Raw genomic sequence first — 16,550 nt, forward strand, 5'->3', positions numbered from 1 at the left:
GTCCGCGAAGCCAAAAGGTTGAGAACAACTGACATAGTTGCTATTGGGTCAACGCTTGAAAGCCTGGATTACCTCGTCTGGGTAATAGCTGATCATTGAAAGTGGTGCCATGATGACCAATATTAATTGATTTTGCCAATCAAGTTCTGCTTGAGGGTTTTGGGCACATTTTTGCGGAGGTCGGCAACAACCCGACATGCAAACTGCACTTGCTTCTCATTTTTTGTGAGATGGGCATAAACATCCTCAATCATTGCGTGGGACGTTCTGTGTGGTCGTTAGAGACAAACAATGTGAGTGTGAAGCTATTGGCTGCAATAAAACTAGACTGCCCATTCTATTGAGCTGCCGGATATTCAGGAAAACAATCGGAAAGACGCAAGTCTTCTTAAAATAAGTGTTGCATTCGTTGTCGATTTAAATCTTCTTCTTGAATGTGTTTGGAGTTAATAATAACACACTCCAATAGTTATTCTTCCACTTCCGTCTCTTTTATAGCAACAACTATCATATCGTTGGTGACCTTGTCCAGATCGTCATCAAACAAGGACGCGCCAATCAACCCCGCAGACGTACTCCACAGTTGCCCTACCATCTTTCTCACTGTAGCTTTAGATATGTCTACAATATTTGCTTGATACTTCTGCAGCTGCTTCCGAAGCTTAAAACCTTCACATTTATGTTGGCTGTTGCCCATGCTACAACGTGGGTGCGAAATAGAGTATGCACAGTTCCTGCAACCCTCGATGCTAGCTTGATAACTATTTAAACTGTGAACGAAACATCCAGACCTTTGAAACTTTAGATCACTTTCGCCATCCATAGATCTTGGTGCATGGCTTCGGGAGTTTCAAAGAAGATGCCTCGACAAGGGACAACGCCATGGAGAATAAAGGCCAGCTCCAGCAGTTCTCTGTAATGGTCACTCATCTGAGTGACTTTCACAGTTGTCTCCAATACCTTCGCCATCTCATTTATCATGTCAGCCACAGCATCGGACGTATAATGATCAGTTGACGTGTCCTCAAATGTAGTGTGGTCAATACGACGTCATCTTCTTTGAAGCACTTGAACAAGAGAACATCTGGAGCAGATGAATTGACCAGGGCTTCCGAAAAGACTGATGCACGCCAAGCATCTTGTCTAAAAGAATGCCGTTTTTAGTGCCCATTGGTATCGAAGCATATGCCGAGGATCTTTCTCTTTAACTCCCCGTATTTCCGAATAGAAAATATAGCCTCAGCTTGTGCTTTTCATCACAAGCTGAGGCTATCTTTTCTATTCTGAAATACGGGGAGTTAAAGAGAAAGATCCTCGGGATATGCTTCGATACCAATGGGCACTAAAAACGGACCTAGATGGTAACTTTGAGACTTAGTAGTAGCTGTGATTGACCAGTATTTGTCACTAGCATAGCCAGCAGTCAACAGTATCCATTCCAGTGACATCTGGGATTAGTTTGCCATCCCCGTGCACAATGAATGGAAACTGTGGGTCTAACTAATATTTAATTTGTTCGGAGATGATTCTACTATTAACTAATAAATGAACTATTAAAGCGTGTAATTATTAACTTGAAAAACATTCGGTAGAAGACTTCATTCAACTTTACGACGAATAAATCACCAATTATTTTAGAGAATTCGCGCCTTTCAGATGTTTTTCTTGAATATCCGGATGCTTAGAAGTAGGAGGAACCTAGTTTAATTGCCGCAAAATCTTTTATCCGCACATTGGCTGTCACCAGCTACCAGGCTTAACGTTCCATTGCCTTATGTGAGGAGTTTTCTGGCCGTATCACAAAGAACAAGGAGCAACTGCATTTTCATTTAGCGTCTTTGCTTACCAACGCGAAAAAGCTCCCTAACACCCTAAAGCTGACCTCACTTGGTGACGGCAATTGCTATTGGCCATGATTACACCCTAGCCACTGAGCAGCTAATACCCACGCGACGGAATCCAGGCTTAATCGTTGGTCCGAAAGCAGCTATAGAAGTGACTATATGTGCTTTATACTGCAAATATGTAGAATTTTGGATCCATTGAGCCACCTCTAAATATTAATGCAACATTTTGGCAGGGTCACACCAACAACTTTCCAAACTTCGTTTTCTATGGCCTACCCTAATACACATCTTATACAATGTTACATAGATCACTGCTGCATGAAATTACCTATGCAGCAACACCATTAAAATTACATTTTCACACAAAACGAAAACATTACAATAAATTTGTATATTACAAATCTATATGACTTCTGCTGTTCCTCTTCAGAGACCAGTTCAGAAATGCGAGGCTTCACTTTCGAAAGTGTCCTTGTGTTGTTCGATCGAAATGCAGCAGCGTGATACGAATTATTTCAATACATATGTGCTTATAAAAAGTGGGGATAGAATTGTCATTTCAGACGGACTGCATATCGGTTTTAAGCCCCAACTTCACGTACGTACGTCACAGCAGATGAAGTAACGCCACAACAGTCATAATTCGACTACTGATCGGGCCTAGTTACCTCATACCCATAATTGTCAAGACGGGGTATCATCACAAACCATATGTATGAGTTTATTGTGTGTCTTAAACTTCGTGGAACCCCTCAAACTGGCTCGCAGAACCCCTAATCTTCCGTGGAACACCATTTAAGAACCCCTGAACTAAAAATTTGCTACAAGTAGGGTTGCATATAACACAAAATCAATTTAAAACAAACATGTTTAAATGAGGACCCTTGTTTAAAACATGTATTAATTTAAGCCACAACGTCACGAATATTCAATTGTGACATCATTGTGGATTGACATTGATAATTGAAAATATAGAGCAGGGGTGTCAAACATACGGCCCGCAGGCCGCATCCACCCTTACCGACCCCCCCCCCCAGACTGTTTCATCCGACCCGCGACGCGATTCTGAAAATGGCTCTATTATCTGGTACATTTTTACCAAATGCTGAGATTAATGATCCCTCAAGACAGAAAATGTCGACGATATTCATAAGCGACATTATAGCAATCCGACAGTGTTGTTGAAGTTACGCTGTTGTCACCATCAGCAACATTGACACCCAACGGCGAGGAGGCAAAAAAGTGCACAGCCAGTTCCCAGTTTTATGGAAAAACGGAACACAAAGTAGACTGTAGTTATGAGCAGAAGTGAAAACGTCAGTTAGAAACCGGTTTATCCATGCTACATAGAAATATAATTATGACACAAAAATATACTGTAAATATCTGTGGCTGCACGCCGTCTGCGCTTATGTCTTAACAGCTCCTCGCTCTCCAGAGAAACCAGAATCGCGATATAAACTTCATTTCAACGTATGCGTTAAACGGTTAAATCGCTTGTACACCTCACAATGCACACATGGTACTATATAGTCAGATTACAACTAAAACAAAGCAATCATAGCAATATGCCAACCTATATCGTCAGTGAAGCCGCTGTTTAGCAGGTTTCAACCGACCAATCATGTTAATTTTGTCAATTCCATTGTTCGCGAATAAAGGTGTTAATAGAAGACAACCCTATGGTCCGTGATATACCGTAATTATTTCAATATATATATATATATATATATATATATATATATATAGGCTTGATATAATTAAGTATTCAAGCGAAAAACAAGGCATGGACTTTGAGGTAACATCTTGAAATCATTTGACTCAGTGCTTCCCAACCTTTTTCGACTCATCGCCCCCTTTTCAAGCTCCACACCGATCATCGCCCCCCTAATTTTGTGAACCGAAAAACTGTAATCACCGGCGGGTTGACTAAAAAGAAAAAAAAGGTCAACTTTTCGGTTCGAAGCCGAATTTTACACTTTTGCAAATAAATTTTCGTGGGTAGACAAAAAAAAAAGGTCATTTCTCCGATTTGACTCCAATATAGCCGTTTTACCGCGTCATCGCCCCCTTCGCTATTTTCGCCCCCTGTCGCCCCCTTTGTCCATTTTCGCCCCCCTATCGCCCCCTTCGGCATTTTCGCCCCCCTAGACCGCCAAATCGCCCCCTGGGGGGCGATATCGCCCACGTTGGTAACCACTGATTTGACTGGTCCGGCCCGCGAGTGCTCGTAAGGTTCGAATACAGCCCGCGACGCAAGTTGAGTTTGACTCCCCGAATATAGAGTAAATATTGCTCCTTTAACGACATATCTGTACCAAAACTGTAAAACCGACAATTTCGCGGGTTCCAACCTTCCCATATCGATATACATCGGCTATATTGGGTAGCAATTGTCCGTAGGCTCACACAACATGTTTTTTGGAAAGTATGTACACAATTACGGCATAATTTTACAACTTATAAAAATACAATTTTATTCGAAGGATTTTGTGTTAAAACACTGTTTAAAACATGGTTTAATCAAATAGTTTTAAACAACTATTTGTTGTAAAGGCAACCCTAGCTACAAGCATTTACCTCTCGATGCAGCCATCGTGAATTCGTCAAGTAGTCCGTTTCGCTATTTTGACCAGCCTCCAGACATTTGCGCTCCTTACTTTTATTCAACAAGGGCCTTTGAGTCTCTACAAATCAAGTTGTTGAAATATTGTGTTTTAGAGAACGCGTGCGAAAGAAAAACAAAACAGCTTCTTGGAGGTACTGAACTTCAATATACAATTGAATAGTATATTCATATTGAAATGAACCCGAATATTTTCGGCTGACACTCGTCAGGGGTAATCGTCTCCAACTAGTTGAGAATTCGAAAGAACAGCGTATATCAACAATCGTAGCACAATATATGAACTCACCAGCACGAACTGTCGAATACGAAAGCGTTCAATGTACTATTTTTAGATGATACACGAACTCTTTTTGTTGATACAGCCTTGGCTGGTGTATTTTGATAAAAGTCGACTCCAAGGCACACAAATGAAAGTGTGAGCGACCCTTTCCGAGTATGCGAAATCTGTCGTCTCGATAATTTTTCGCACAGGCGGGATTATCAAACAAGTGTTTGCCAATTGCAGAATTTATGGCCTTCGATTGTTCAGCATCAATCTTGAGCGGATGAGTTAAGGGTGAGCTTTTTACCGAGCGTGTTCTAATGAATCTAGGGACATGCTGATTTATGCGTTTCTGCAAGCGCTTTGACGTTCTTCCCACGTAGCCACAATCACAGCGACACTTGAATTCGTAAACTACATTGCTTTGCAAACAAAACAATCCGCGACGTCATCCGGAAAACGGCAAAACTTAAAAGGGGCTCCGCGCTTTGCATATGCTGCCTATCACATCATAATCTAGCCGCCCATGGCGTGTCCTAGTCTGGAAAAGTGGACTTTGACTTTTTCTCAGCTTTACACCTGTTTTAGCAGGCCACTATTGAAGCTTTCTGGACAAAAGACATGGAATATATTTGTAGCTTTTTAGAAGTAGTATTTATATTTCTCTTTCAATCCCCAGTATTATACCTCGCGTTTTTATTAGTTTCAGTTCTCTTGTCTGGATAACATGCATGTTGATTTGTTGAAGTATAAAAGCAAGTGTGGATGGGTGGGTATAGGGTATTATGGCGCTCAGCAACTAGGGCTTTGTGCGCCATGCCTGAGTGGGGGGTTGATAGGGGGATCACATAATCAATTAATGGGTGTACCAAGTGTAGTAATGCCTCTATTTTCCGAAAATAAAGCTACGCTATATGGCATTTATACGATCTGCCATATTTTTTATCAACGTTTACTAATCGCGCAATGTTAACACCGATCCGACACCACTTCTCCATGTTGATCTTCGACCAAACTACGGGCCTTATAATATGAGGGCGGGCGCATTAACATGATATTTTCTAATTCGATGTGTTCGAGTAAACATATGATTAGTATCGCATTTCCATATCAATGCTACCATTTTCATCCCACGATGCGCACGAATGCTTATGCTGTCGAAAATTTATAGATCCTGGGATTCATCAATATGAATCAAGCTCTGCACCTTTCGCATAGCTCAATTTGCAGCTTTTGACAATCTATGCGAACGAATTACGATCGTTTTCACATCTACTTACTTACTTGAGTAGATTTAAAGTCAGTCAATTCTACTTCTACTTCAAGTAGTTTCAAGCTGCTTTTAAAAGAACTACTTTTACTCATACTTGAATAGATTTTTGCGTCACCACTTCTACTTCTATTTGAGTAGCTTTCTTGACTACTTTGACCACCTCTGGTGGGGTCTCATATTAAAGATAAATCGGGAAAAAATTTTGACCGCAGCCATTTTCATCAGAAAATTACCGTAATGGAATTGCAGCTGAAAGATTATCAAAATTTTCCACATTGTACTCTAGCTGAATAAATTTATATGGTGCCGTGGCCGCGCTTCTTAACCCATTGCAAATTTTCTGGTACGACCTCTGCATTGTTGCACTTGGTCGACCCAGTTTCTCGACGCGACTTCTATCTTCTAGTCCTATTTCTTTAGGTATTATTCGATGAATATCCCATTAAATAATGATAATTCATTCTTCATTGGCAGGTACAAACTACTATGCTATGTTTCAGACGTTCTACAGATAGCTTCTAATCTCATCCGCTCAAGCTTTAGGATGAGCGTTCAAGGCCAGAAATTCTGCAATTGGCAAACATATGTTAGATAATCAAGCTTGTGCCAAAAATTATCGAGACGACATATTTCGCGACATTGGGAATGGCCGGTCACACATTCATCTGTGTGCCTTGGAGTCGACCTTTATCAAAATACATCAATCCAAGCTTTGTCTACAGAAGGAGTTCGTGCACCATCTTAAAATAGTACATTGAACGCTCTCTTATGTGAGATTACATTTCATGCTGGTGACATCATATTTCGTGATACGATTGTTGATATACAATGTTTTTCCGATTTTCTACTAGTTGATGACAATTACCCTCGACGAGTGTCAGCCGAAAATATTCGGATTCATTTCAATATGAATATACTATTCCGCTTCCAATCTACCATAAATTTAGATAACTGAGTATTAAACAGAAAAAATAAAGATTAAGGTGGGGATTGCTGACATTACACGCCACGTACCTTTCGGTAATATTTACATAGCAAAACAAGAATAATCTGGATAATCTCAACACATATGCGTATCATGTCTCTTTCTATAGCTTATTATTAACAAAAACATCAATAAGCTTGCGAAAAGCTCACCCGAAAGGTCATTATGACTCGGGGCTAAGCGTTTAAAAGTAGCTGCTGAAAACTGGGCGTGCCAGCGACATCAATGATCACGACCATGGCGACTTACTGATGACATGTCAAAAAAAGTCAAAATTTTGTCAAAATTGTAGCGTTAGGTCAAAAAATGTCAAACTTTTTTATGAAGTAAATTTTTTTTTACAACCCGCATTTCGTTTGTATCGTAGATTTTGCAATGTTGGTGAACTTATCAATTGACTACCGTCGTTGACTCGACGCAGTACAACACAATTCAGTAAGTGTAATCAAGTAATCATAATGTCCAATCACGATACACATCAAACTCCCACCTTAACATGGCCGTTTTAAACCGCGAACTTTAAAAACGTTACAAGCTGGCGACTTGGTATTCACCGCCGAGCACTGCTCTATGTTGAGCCAGACATACTGTTTGAATAATCCCATAAAATAAGGAAAGTTTAACGCTGATCCTTTGTTCGGGACTATGATTGGAAGGTAGATCGAAAGGAAGATGATCAAAACAGCCTGCGAATGTGTATTTTATGTACTATACCGCCATTTGGATGTATAGCATCGAAATTCCCTGACAATTTTTCAAATCTGAACCGACCTACTGTATATGCTGCCAATTCCAATGAAATTTCTTGCTGCTACGTAATAAGGTGGCGAATTGAGTGACACTTTATATATATAATCCACATAATACCCAAAGAAATCGTACTGGAAAACGGAGGTCTCGTCGGGCAAGCGCAACAGTGATAAAGCAGTGGCATAAATTTAACAAAATTTTAAGAACCGAAGACACGCATCCGCAACATCATATAGATCTATTTATGCAGCTAGAGTGCAGTAGGTATATTTTTAATGATCGTGTTACTGTAGTTCCATCACGGTGACTTTCCGAAGAAAATGGGTGCGGCCAAATATTTTCCCCAGATTTTATCTGTAATTTTGGAACACATAGTTAGTGCGCAGTGCCACTTCAGTGAAGTTATGATGAGCCTGCGATATCGCCAACCCATTTTCAACCTCTCAGTTAGCGCAACAGTTTGGCTCGTAATCACAAGACTTGTTCGCTACATGACGTCGATATCACAGTGAGCAATAACGTTTTATCACTGTTATTTCATAATTACCATTACTGGCGGTTTCCTTCGGAGTTGTCGTTGCCGGATAAGAAGCATTTTCTAGTGCTTCCATTTCAAGAAAGTCCGTGTCATCTGTTGGGAATATTATGACAATATCGTTAAATATTCTGTCTGACAAAAACAAGTTAGATTTTATTTACTTTTATGAACGCTTCCCGGAGCTGAAGTTATCGGCTGTCTCTGCGTTCCTTGCTGCTGCTGATGTTCTTGTTCATTTTCATGATCTGTTGAAAAATAAACCGATAAATCTATTTTTATGTTTTGATTGTTAGGGAGAGAAATATGGATGGAGGAGTATCTCACTTGAGGTATAGAGACGAATTTTCTAACAGGGAGGACCATTCCGACTATTGTTTATGTCAGTGATTCCCAACGTGGTCCATATCACCTACCAGCGGACGATTTTGAGAATCAGGGGGCGAAAATAACGAAGGGGGCGATTGAGAGATGAAAACGTACGGAGGGAGCGAAAACGTTAGAATGGGTATATTGAGCTAATAATCACGAAATGTACGTGAAAACGGGTTGTTATGGATATGCATCGAAAGTTTACTCAATAACGGGTCAACTCCCACTGATTTTCCGCGAAGACGGATTTTTCCGGAGTCAACACAGCAAAATGACCCTTTTTCAGTCAATTCACCAGAGATCAGAATTAGGTGCATATTATTTCCGGCCGATAAGTTCTCTTTTTCGGTTCCGAAAATATGGAGGGTCAGAATTTTGTACAGCTTGATAAGGACGCCTTGAGTCGAAAAAAATTAGAAACCACTGGTTTATATCGTCATTAGGATGCAACTCTAAGTGTCATGTTTCAAACTAAACATCTTCAAGATGTTTGTGTAATATACTTTTGTATGAAATCCCTGTCTTACAATACAATACCTGCTGCATGGACTTTATTGCGCGTCCGGCTACCGAAGCGTTCAGATGCCAAAGAGGAAGGAATGGGACGAGACATCGCACTAATGCAAATGCCATATGGGGCAATATAGGGGCTGCTACATATTAAGATTGGGGATTTTCAAATATCATATTTTCGAACATTTCCTTCCAAAATTCACAAATATAGAAACACTACTCCGCGTGTAGCGTATTTTGGTTTATTTTTTTGCTGCGTTTGAAGAGGATTTCATTGATAGCGCATTCACCCAAGTATTCTTGACTACAGTGTCGGTACCCAGTCAACAAAAGCGTATATATTCAATGCCGAACCAGGCGAAGACAGTGCAGGAGAGAAGTGAACGCAATTGTTTTGACACTACAGTGAGGCGGCACTTTTGATGTACAAAAACCAATCGCTCTCGAATTCAAAAGATCGATTGTTCTCCTTTCCATCGGTCAGCCGGGCAGATTGGTGTCAGCGTTATTAACCAATCAAATTGCGCATGATTATCACGCGGCTTCACCGTGACGTCTCTTCTGACGTTTCTTCTAACTAGCTTTGCCAGGTTCGTGAGTAGTTGAGCGTGGAGAGATTGTGATGTCATAAGTCATCGGATGTTGTTTACCGTTGCACACTTGAAGTTTGAATTATCGTCCGTACCGGCGAATTGTATTTCCGAGATCATAGCGATGGAAGGGAATATGAATGAAGTTCTTCGTTGAGATGAGTTGAGCAAGAGATAGTTCGGGTTATTATTGAAATTTAAACATGCTTGCTTAGATGTGTATTGGTAGTCAAATGGTGTTTCGAATAGCAGATCAGTCATATTACACTGTAATTGCTTTTTTGCGTTAGGCTTGTAAAATAGGACTTGATATGAATGCTGACTTTGACTTTTCCGTGGCCTGAAAGGTCAGGTTGGTGGCAGTGAACAGCGTGATACTTGTCAAGTGTTCTGAACGTAATACGTATTACCGGTCCGTTGATATTTCAATGCTAAACCGCGGAAGTGTGTAGTTAAACCCTCGCCGAGTTTTGACGTGTTATAGTTATGGCTTTGACATCATTTGTTAGTGCATTCATGAATGTAGGCTATGTATATTAACGGAACATGGGATATGCTCAAACCATCTATTGTCTCTGTCTGCAATATCTGTGACTGAATTTACAATCGTTGATGTTCGTTACAACGGTTGGCATTTCAACTGTTCAGCCAAATACTATATCTTGTAATAATTTCTGATTAACATTTGTGATACTCATTTCAGTCAACCTACGAGTTATTTTGTTGCTATAGGTAGCCTTTATTTTACAACTGGAGACTGAAGCCATGAAGTGATTGCGATATGCCCAAATATCCGTGGGTAGAAGTCTGATGGTGAATTGAAAATACTGCAGCGTTGGCTCTAAGCTTTGGTTCAACCTGCAGCGACAATGTCCATGATCAGCCGACTATCACTACTAATGATATCTGGCTGACAGTACATCGCACGAATATGAGGCCAGTGGAATTACCCAGATATCAGAGACCAGTCCAAGCCTATACTTGGGATATATCATTCACAATTGGGCTCTGAATGAAGTTAGCGTGCCACACAGTGAGCTGGATGCTGATGGTAGCTGTGCGTTGCCTTCATACTATTCTTCCCGCCAAGACACTTGTTTGGCACTTGTTTGGCACTTGTTTGATAAACCAGATCTTATCTGTATTTCAATTCAAGAGCAGCAATGGTTGTATCAAACTTTTCCCGGAAAGAAGATCTCTCTGTATCTCAACTGAAATCAATGTGTCGTTTTATGCATTTCATATAACTGTCTGTTTGTATTTGACCGGTATTTTGAATGTATGCTCGTGCTGGATTTTATTATAACTAACACGACAATGAAAATATATTGTCAAATTGTGATGTCTTGCAACATAAGGTTAATATATCTGCCAGAAAGCAACAATGATTCAGGTAGCGACAGGGTTACTAGCGGTTGTAAGCTGCAGTAGCGAGAGGGTTGATCAACGGCAACAAAAGGGTTAATGTGTCTGCGGCTGAAGTGCGAAAATTGGGGCATCCCTAAAAGACGGAAAAACGGAAACTGCGGAAAACGAACCCTAAAACGCGGAAATAACGGAAACAGCGGAAACAATAAAAAATGCTGATTCCTAAAAGACGGAAAGAGCGGAAAACTTTACCATCGATTAAATAGCGGACTTTGATACTGACATAATCTGTTCGCTGCGGAATCTAAATTAGCCGAAAACGGAGCGTAGCCGAAACAGCGGAAAAGTTAACCATACGAGTTTGAGGCAAATTTGACGGAAGATTGACCATCGATTAAAGAGACGACTTCAATACTGACATAATCCGCTGGCTGCGGAATCTAAATCAGCGGAAAACAGAACGTAGCCGAAGCAGCGGAAACAGCGGAAAAGTTAACCATACGAGTTTGAGGCAAATGATACTGGCATAATCTGCTTGTTGTGGAATCTAAATCAGCGCAAAACAGAACGTAGCCTACGCAGCGGAAACAGCGGAAAAGTTACCCATACGAGTTTGAGGCAAATTTGACGAAAGATTAACCATCGATTAAAGAGAGGACTTTAATACTGACATAATCTGCTGGCTGCGGAATCTAAATCAGCGGAAAACAGAACGTAGCCGAAGCAGCGGAAACAGCGGAAAAGTTAACCATACGAGTTTGAGGCCAATGATACTGGCATAATCTGCTTGTTGTGGAATCTAAATCAGCGGAAAACAGAACGTAGCCTACGCAGCGGAAAAGGTAACCATACGAGTTTGAGGCAAATTTGACGGAAGATTGACCATCGATTAAAGAGAGGACTTTAATACTGACATAATCTGCTCGCTGCGGAATATAAATCAGCGGAAATTAGTCCAAGAAAGAGAGACCATGCCTAGTAGCCTAACTGATGTTTTGATATACGTTCTTCTGCCGATATACTCAATACAATACAGTTTATTCGATGTTGATACAGTGTAGCCTAGGTAGTAAGCGCTAGCTTTCAAGCGGAACTGGTCGGCATAATTGGATTTATTCGCTGTTTGGTGAATCGAAGAGCAAAACATAACTGCTTATACCTCGCTGACATGCTTATCTGGGTCAACTTGGAATAATGAACAACAATAACTTCGCACTTATTAGAAAGTGAAATTCAATCTCTACCAAATAAACAGCATCACTTCACAGCATCACACACTGTAAACGAAAATGGTGTGTTTTCGCAATTTACTCCATAGCGCAGGGCATATTTCAAGTCATCACACCTTTTGGGTACTAAAATTATTATTTGCACCCATCCTAGTGGGGTGGGTGGGAATAAGCCTAATACACCCATACCATACCATACCATTAAAAACACACCCCAAGCATTGGCATTTCGGGTGGATTATCAGTGATTACACCTTTTTTCAGGCACTTATGATAAACAGGCAGGGGGGCGACAAGTGTGCACTGTGCAGTGCATCATTGTTAAAAATTCAGTCTTATCAATGTGCTGATCACTGTATGAGCAGTGAGCACTCGTCTGCTGTGGCAAACTGTAGGTCGTGTAGGACATTGTCTTTGGGGCGGGGGTGAATTATCAATCGAAACGCGTGGTTTTGCCCACTTTATTGTTGTTCGTGTCTTCAAGGCTTCTTGGGTAGGCCTATTTACATTCTTGCTACATCGGCAATAAATGAATAACAGCCATGACCGCGAAATCATATTGTAATTCACAATTACCGTATACTGAGACCGATACTACTATATACTGTGGCCGATATCTCTCAAGTGTGTGGAAAAAATACGGCAAATTGTCAAGTTGCCAATGAAATGGTTTATAATTTCCTTCATGCCACTCAAATGCACAATTGTAAAACGTAGGTACATGTACGACACGTACGGTACAAAATACCTCGGGCCTATTCCAAATATATCTTCCGCTACTCCACGTTTTCGGCTTTTAGATTCCGCAGCCAGCAGATTATGTCAGTATTAAAGTCCTCTCTTTAATCGATGGTCAATCTTCGGTCAAATTTGCCTCAAACTAGTATGGTTAAATTTTCCGCTGTTTCTGCTGCGTAGGCTACGGTCCGTTTTCCGCTGATTTATATTCCGCAGCCAGCAGATTATGTCAGTATCAAAGCCCGCTATGTAATCGATGGTCAAATTTGCCGTCATATTCGCCTCAAACTGGTATGGTTAAATTTTCCGCTGTTTCCGCTGCTTCGGCTACGTTCTGTTTTCCGCTGATTTATATTCCGCAGCAAGCAGATTATGTCAGTATCAAAGTCCTCTCTTTAATCGATGGTCAATCTTCCGTCAAACTTGCCTCAAACTGGTATGGTTAAATTTTCCGCTGTTTCCGCTGCGTAGGCTACGGTCCGTTTTCCGCTGATTTAGATTCCGCAGCCAGCAGATTATGTCAGTATTCAGGTCCTCTCTTTAATCGATGGTCAATCTTCCGTCAAATTTGCCTCAAACCCGTATGGTTAACTTTTCCGCTGCTTCAGCTACGCTCCGTTTTCCGCTGATTTGGATTCCGCAGCCAGCAGATTATGTCAGTATCAAAGTCCGCTATTTAATGGATGATTAAGTTTACCGCTGTTTCCGCTTTTCCGCGCTTTCCGTCTTTTAGGAATCAGCAGTTTTTATTGTTTCCGCTATTTCCGTTATTTCCGCGTTTTAGGGTTCGTTTTCCGCAGTTTCCGCTATTTCCGCTTTTCCGTCTTTCAGGGATGCCCCGAAAATTGTTTCTTTTGAAGCATCATTCTGACATCGACTGCGCGTAATACGCCGGACGATCGCTTCCCGTTTTGTTGACTGGGTATCTATTCCCTGCCTTTTGCAAACTCGTCATCTCGTATAATTTTAACTAAAAACGCGTGCAAAATGTGTTTGGTGTGCGTTTTAGAAGGAGGTCACTCGCAAAGCTGACTTGTTCATTCCTTAGAATCTCATCTTAATTGCCTGTTTAGTCCGAATCAAAATTCTATATAACAACATTTTCAGTCTCGTGAACAAATGTGGAAAATTTAAAGCTGTCTGATTACATTTCCGTCAGAAATTGGGCTGCATCAAGGCCCTTCATTGGTGGTTCCGATAAGCAATGGATATATTCCTACAATGCTATTAATAGTATAGGTACACCTCATCCTCCCCGTAAATCGATGTTGATTCTAGAATTATCACTGGGCTAAGCGAGTTCTCGACTAGAACTAGTAGATTTAGGTCCAGTAGCGAAACTGGTCGAACAACTGCAACAATGACGAAATTGCGCTGGAACTTTTTCAGAGTGTTCAGAAACGAAGACGCACAGACCCAACACCGTATTGGTTTATTCAGATTCTTGCAACAAAAAATTCTTCGCGTGATCTTCTGTCGATATCGGTGTAATCAGTGGAAATGATAAGTTCATATTTTACTATAGTTCTGTCTTTCAGCAATGAAAACCTTCCTTCTGGTCACTTTAATATCGATAAACATATAAATCCTTAAAAAACGAATTTCTGAAAGTTGTTGGTCTGACCCTGTCAAAATGTTCCTTTTGGTTAAAAAAACAGCCTGTGTAAAATTTTATTGATATTCATTGATGTTCAGAGGTGGCTCAATGGATCCGAAATACTACCCATATTAGGTATAGGGCACAAATGGTCACTTCATAGTTGCTGTTGGGTCTACGCTTGAAAGCCTGGATTACCCCGTCAAGGTATTATCTGATTGATCATTGGCAGTGGAGCCATGATGACCAATATCATTTTATTTTGCCAAGTAGGCTCCTCTTGAGGATGTTGGGGCACATTTTTGCGGAGGTCAGCAACAACCCCAAATGCAAACTGCAGTAGCTCCTCATTTTTTGTGAGGTTAGCAAAAATATCCTCAATCGTTGCTTGGGGCGTTCTGTTTGGTCGTTAGAGACAAACAATGTGAGTCTCAAGGCAGAGTTCCCGCAACCCTCGATGCTAGCTCGACAACAATTTAAACTGTGAACGAAACATCCAGACCTTCGAAAGTTTTGATCACTTTCGCCATCCATAGATCTTGGTGCATGTCTCCGGGAGCATCAATGTGGATGCCTCGAAAAGGGACAGCGTCAAGGAAAATAAAGGCCAGCCCCAGTAGTTCTCTGTAATGATCTCACGTCTGAGTGACTTTCACAGCTGTCTCCAATACATTCGCCATTTCATTTGTCATGTCAGCCACAGCATTGGACGTATACTGATCAGTTGAGGAGTTCTCAAATGTAGTGTGGTTAATATGACGTCGTCTTCTCTTGAAGCACTTGAACAAGAAAACATCAGGAGCAGATGAAGTTACCAGTGCTTCCGAAAAGACTGATGCAGGCCAAGCATCTGCTCTACAAGAATGCAGGTTCTTTAGTACGGACCGGCATCGAAGCATATTCCTGGATCTTTTTCTTTGAATCCCCGTCTTTCAGAATAGAAAAGATAGCCTCCGCTTGTGCTTTTCATATCGTCTAGCTAGATCAGTGGTTCCCAACCTGTGGGGCGCGCCCCCCTTAGGGGGTCGTTAAAGCATCTGAAGGGGGCGTGAAGAAGCGATCAACTGAAAAATTATTTCGCGCTCGGCGCGATTCACCTCCAATTCACGCGTGTCATAACATTCCCTGCCATCAAACCATCTGTTGAGGTTGCTAGCATTCTGGTTGGATTTTGTGATATGACGAAACTTTTCAATATCATAAAGAGGGGCGTGTCTAAAAAAAGGTTGGTAACCACTGAGCTAGATGGTAACTTTGGGAATGAGTAGTAGCTGTGATTGGCCAGTATTTGTCACTAGCATAGGCAGTACGTCAACAGTCTCCATTCCAGTGACATCTGGGATTAGTTTGCCATCCCCTTGCACAATGAGTGGAAAGTGTGGGTCTAACCAATATTTAATTTCTTCAGAGATGATTATGCTATTAACTATTGAAGGAACTATTGAAGCGTGTAATTATCAACTTGACAAACATTCGGCAGAAGACTATTCAACTTAACGACGAATAAATCACCAATTACTTCGAGAAACTCGCGTCTTTCAGATGTTTTTATTGAATATCAGGATGCGTAGAGGATGTATCAACCTAGTTTCATTGCCGCAAACACTTTTATCAGCACATTATCTATCACCAGCTACCAGGCGTAACGTTCCATTGCCTTAGTTGAGGAGTTTTCTGGCCATATCACAAAGGACAGGGAGCAACTGCAAATTGCATTTGGAGTTTTTGCTGACCAACGCGAAAAAGGTCCCTAACACCCTGAAGCTGACTTTACTTGGCAACTGAAATTGCTATTGGTCATCAAGACACCCCAGTCAATGAGCAGCTAATACCCACGCGACGGAATCCAGGCTTAAACGTTG

At 41.1% G+C, this 16,550-nt stretch overlaps 1 protein-coding gene across 5 annotated transcripts in view; it reads right to left on the minus strand.

The window, feature by feature from the left end:
• LOC145434592 (uncharacterized) overlaps nt 1-16,550 on the minus strand; it is an 80,662-nt gene that overhangs the window by 31,043 nt on the left and 33,069 nt on the right. For 4 of the 5 annotated variants that reach the window (XM_080311935.1, XM_080311936.1, XM_080311932.1 and 1 more), the window contains 3 exons: nt 8,446-8,529; nt 8,294-8,377; nt 4,428-4,534 (listed from right to left, as the gene is read on the minus strand). In XM_080311935.1, coding sequence (XP_080168061.1) covers nt 4,428-4,534; nt 8,294-8,377; nt 8,446-8,529 — 275 coding nt within the window. The remainder of the gene's footprint in view (nt 1-4,427; nt 4,535-8,293; nt 8,378-8,445; nt 8,530-16,550) is intronic. The other variant, XM_080311934.1, reaches the window with a different exon arrangement.

Source organism: Botryllus schlosseri, chromosome 2 (assembly GCF_051294905.1).
Source record: "Botryllus schlosseri isolate E-star chromosome 2, Bs_hap1, whole genome shotgun sequence".
In the NCBI taxonomy this organism is placed as follows: Eukaryota; Metazoa; Chordata; class Ascidiacea; order Stolidobranchia; family Styelidae; genus Botryllus; species Botryllus schlosseri.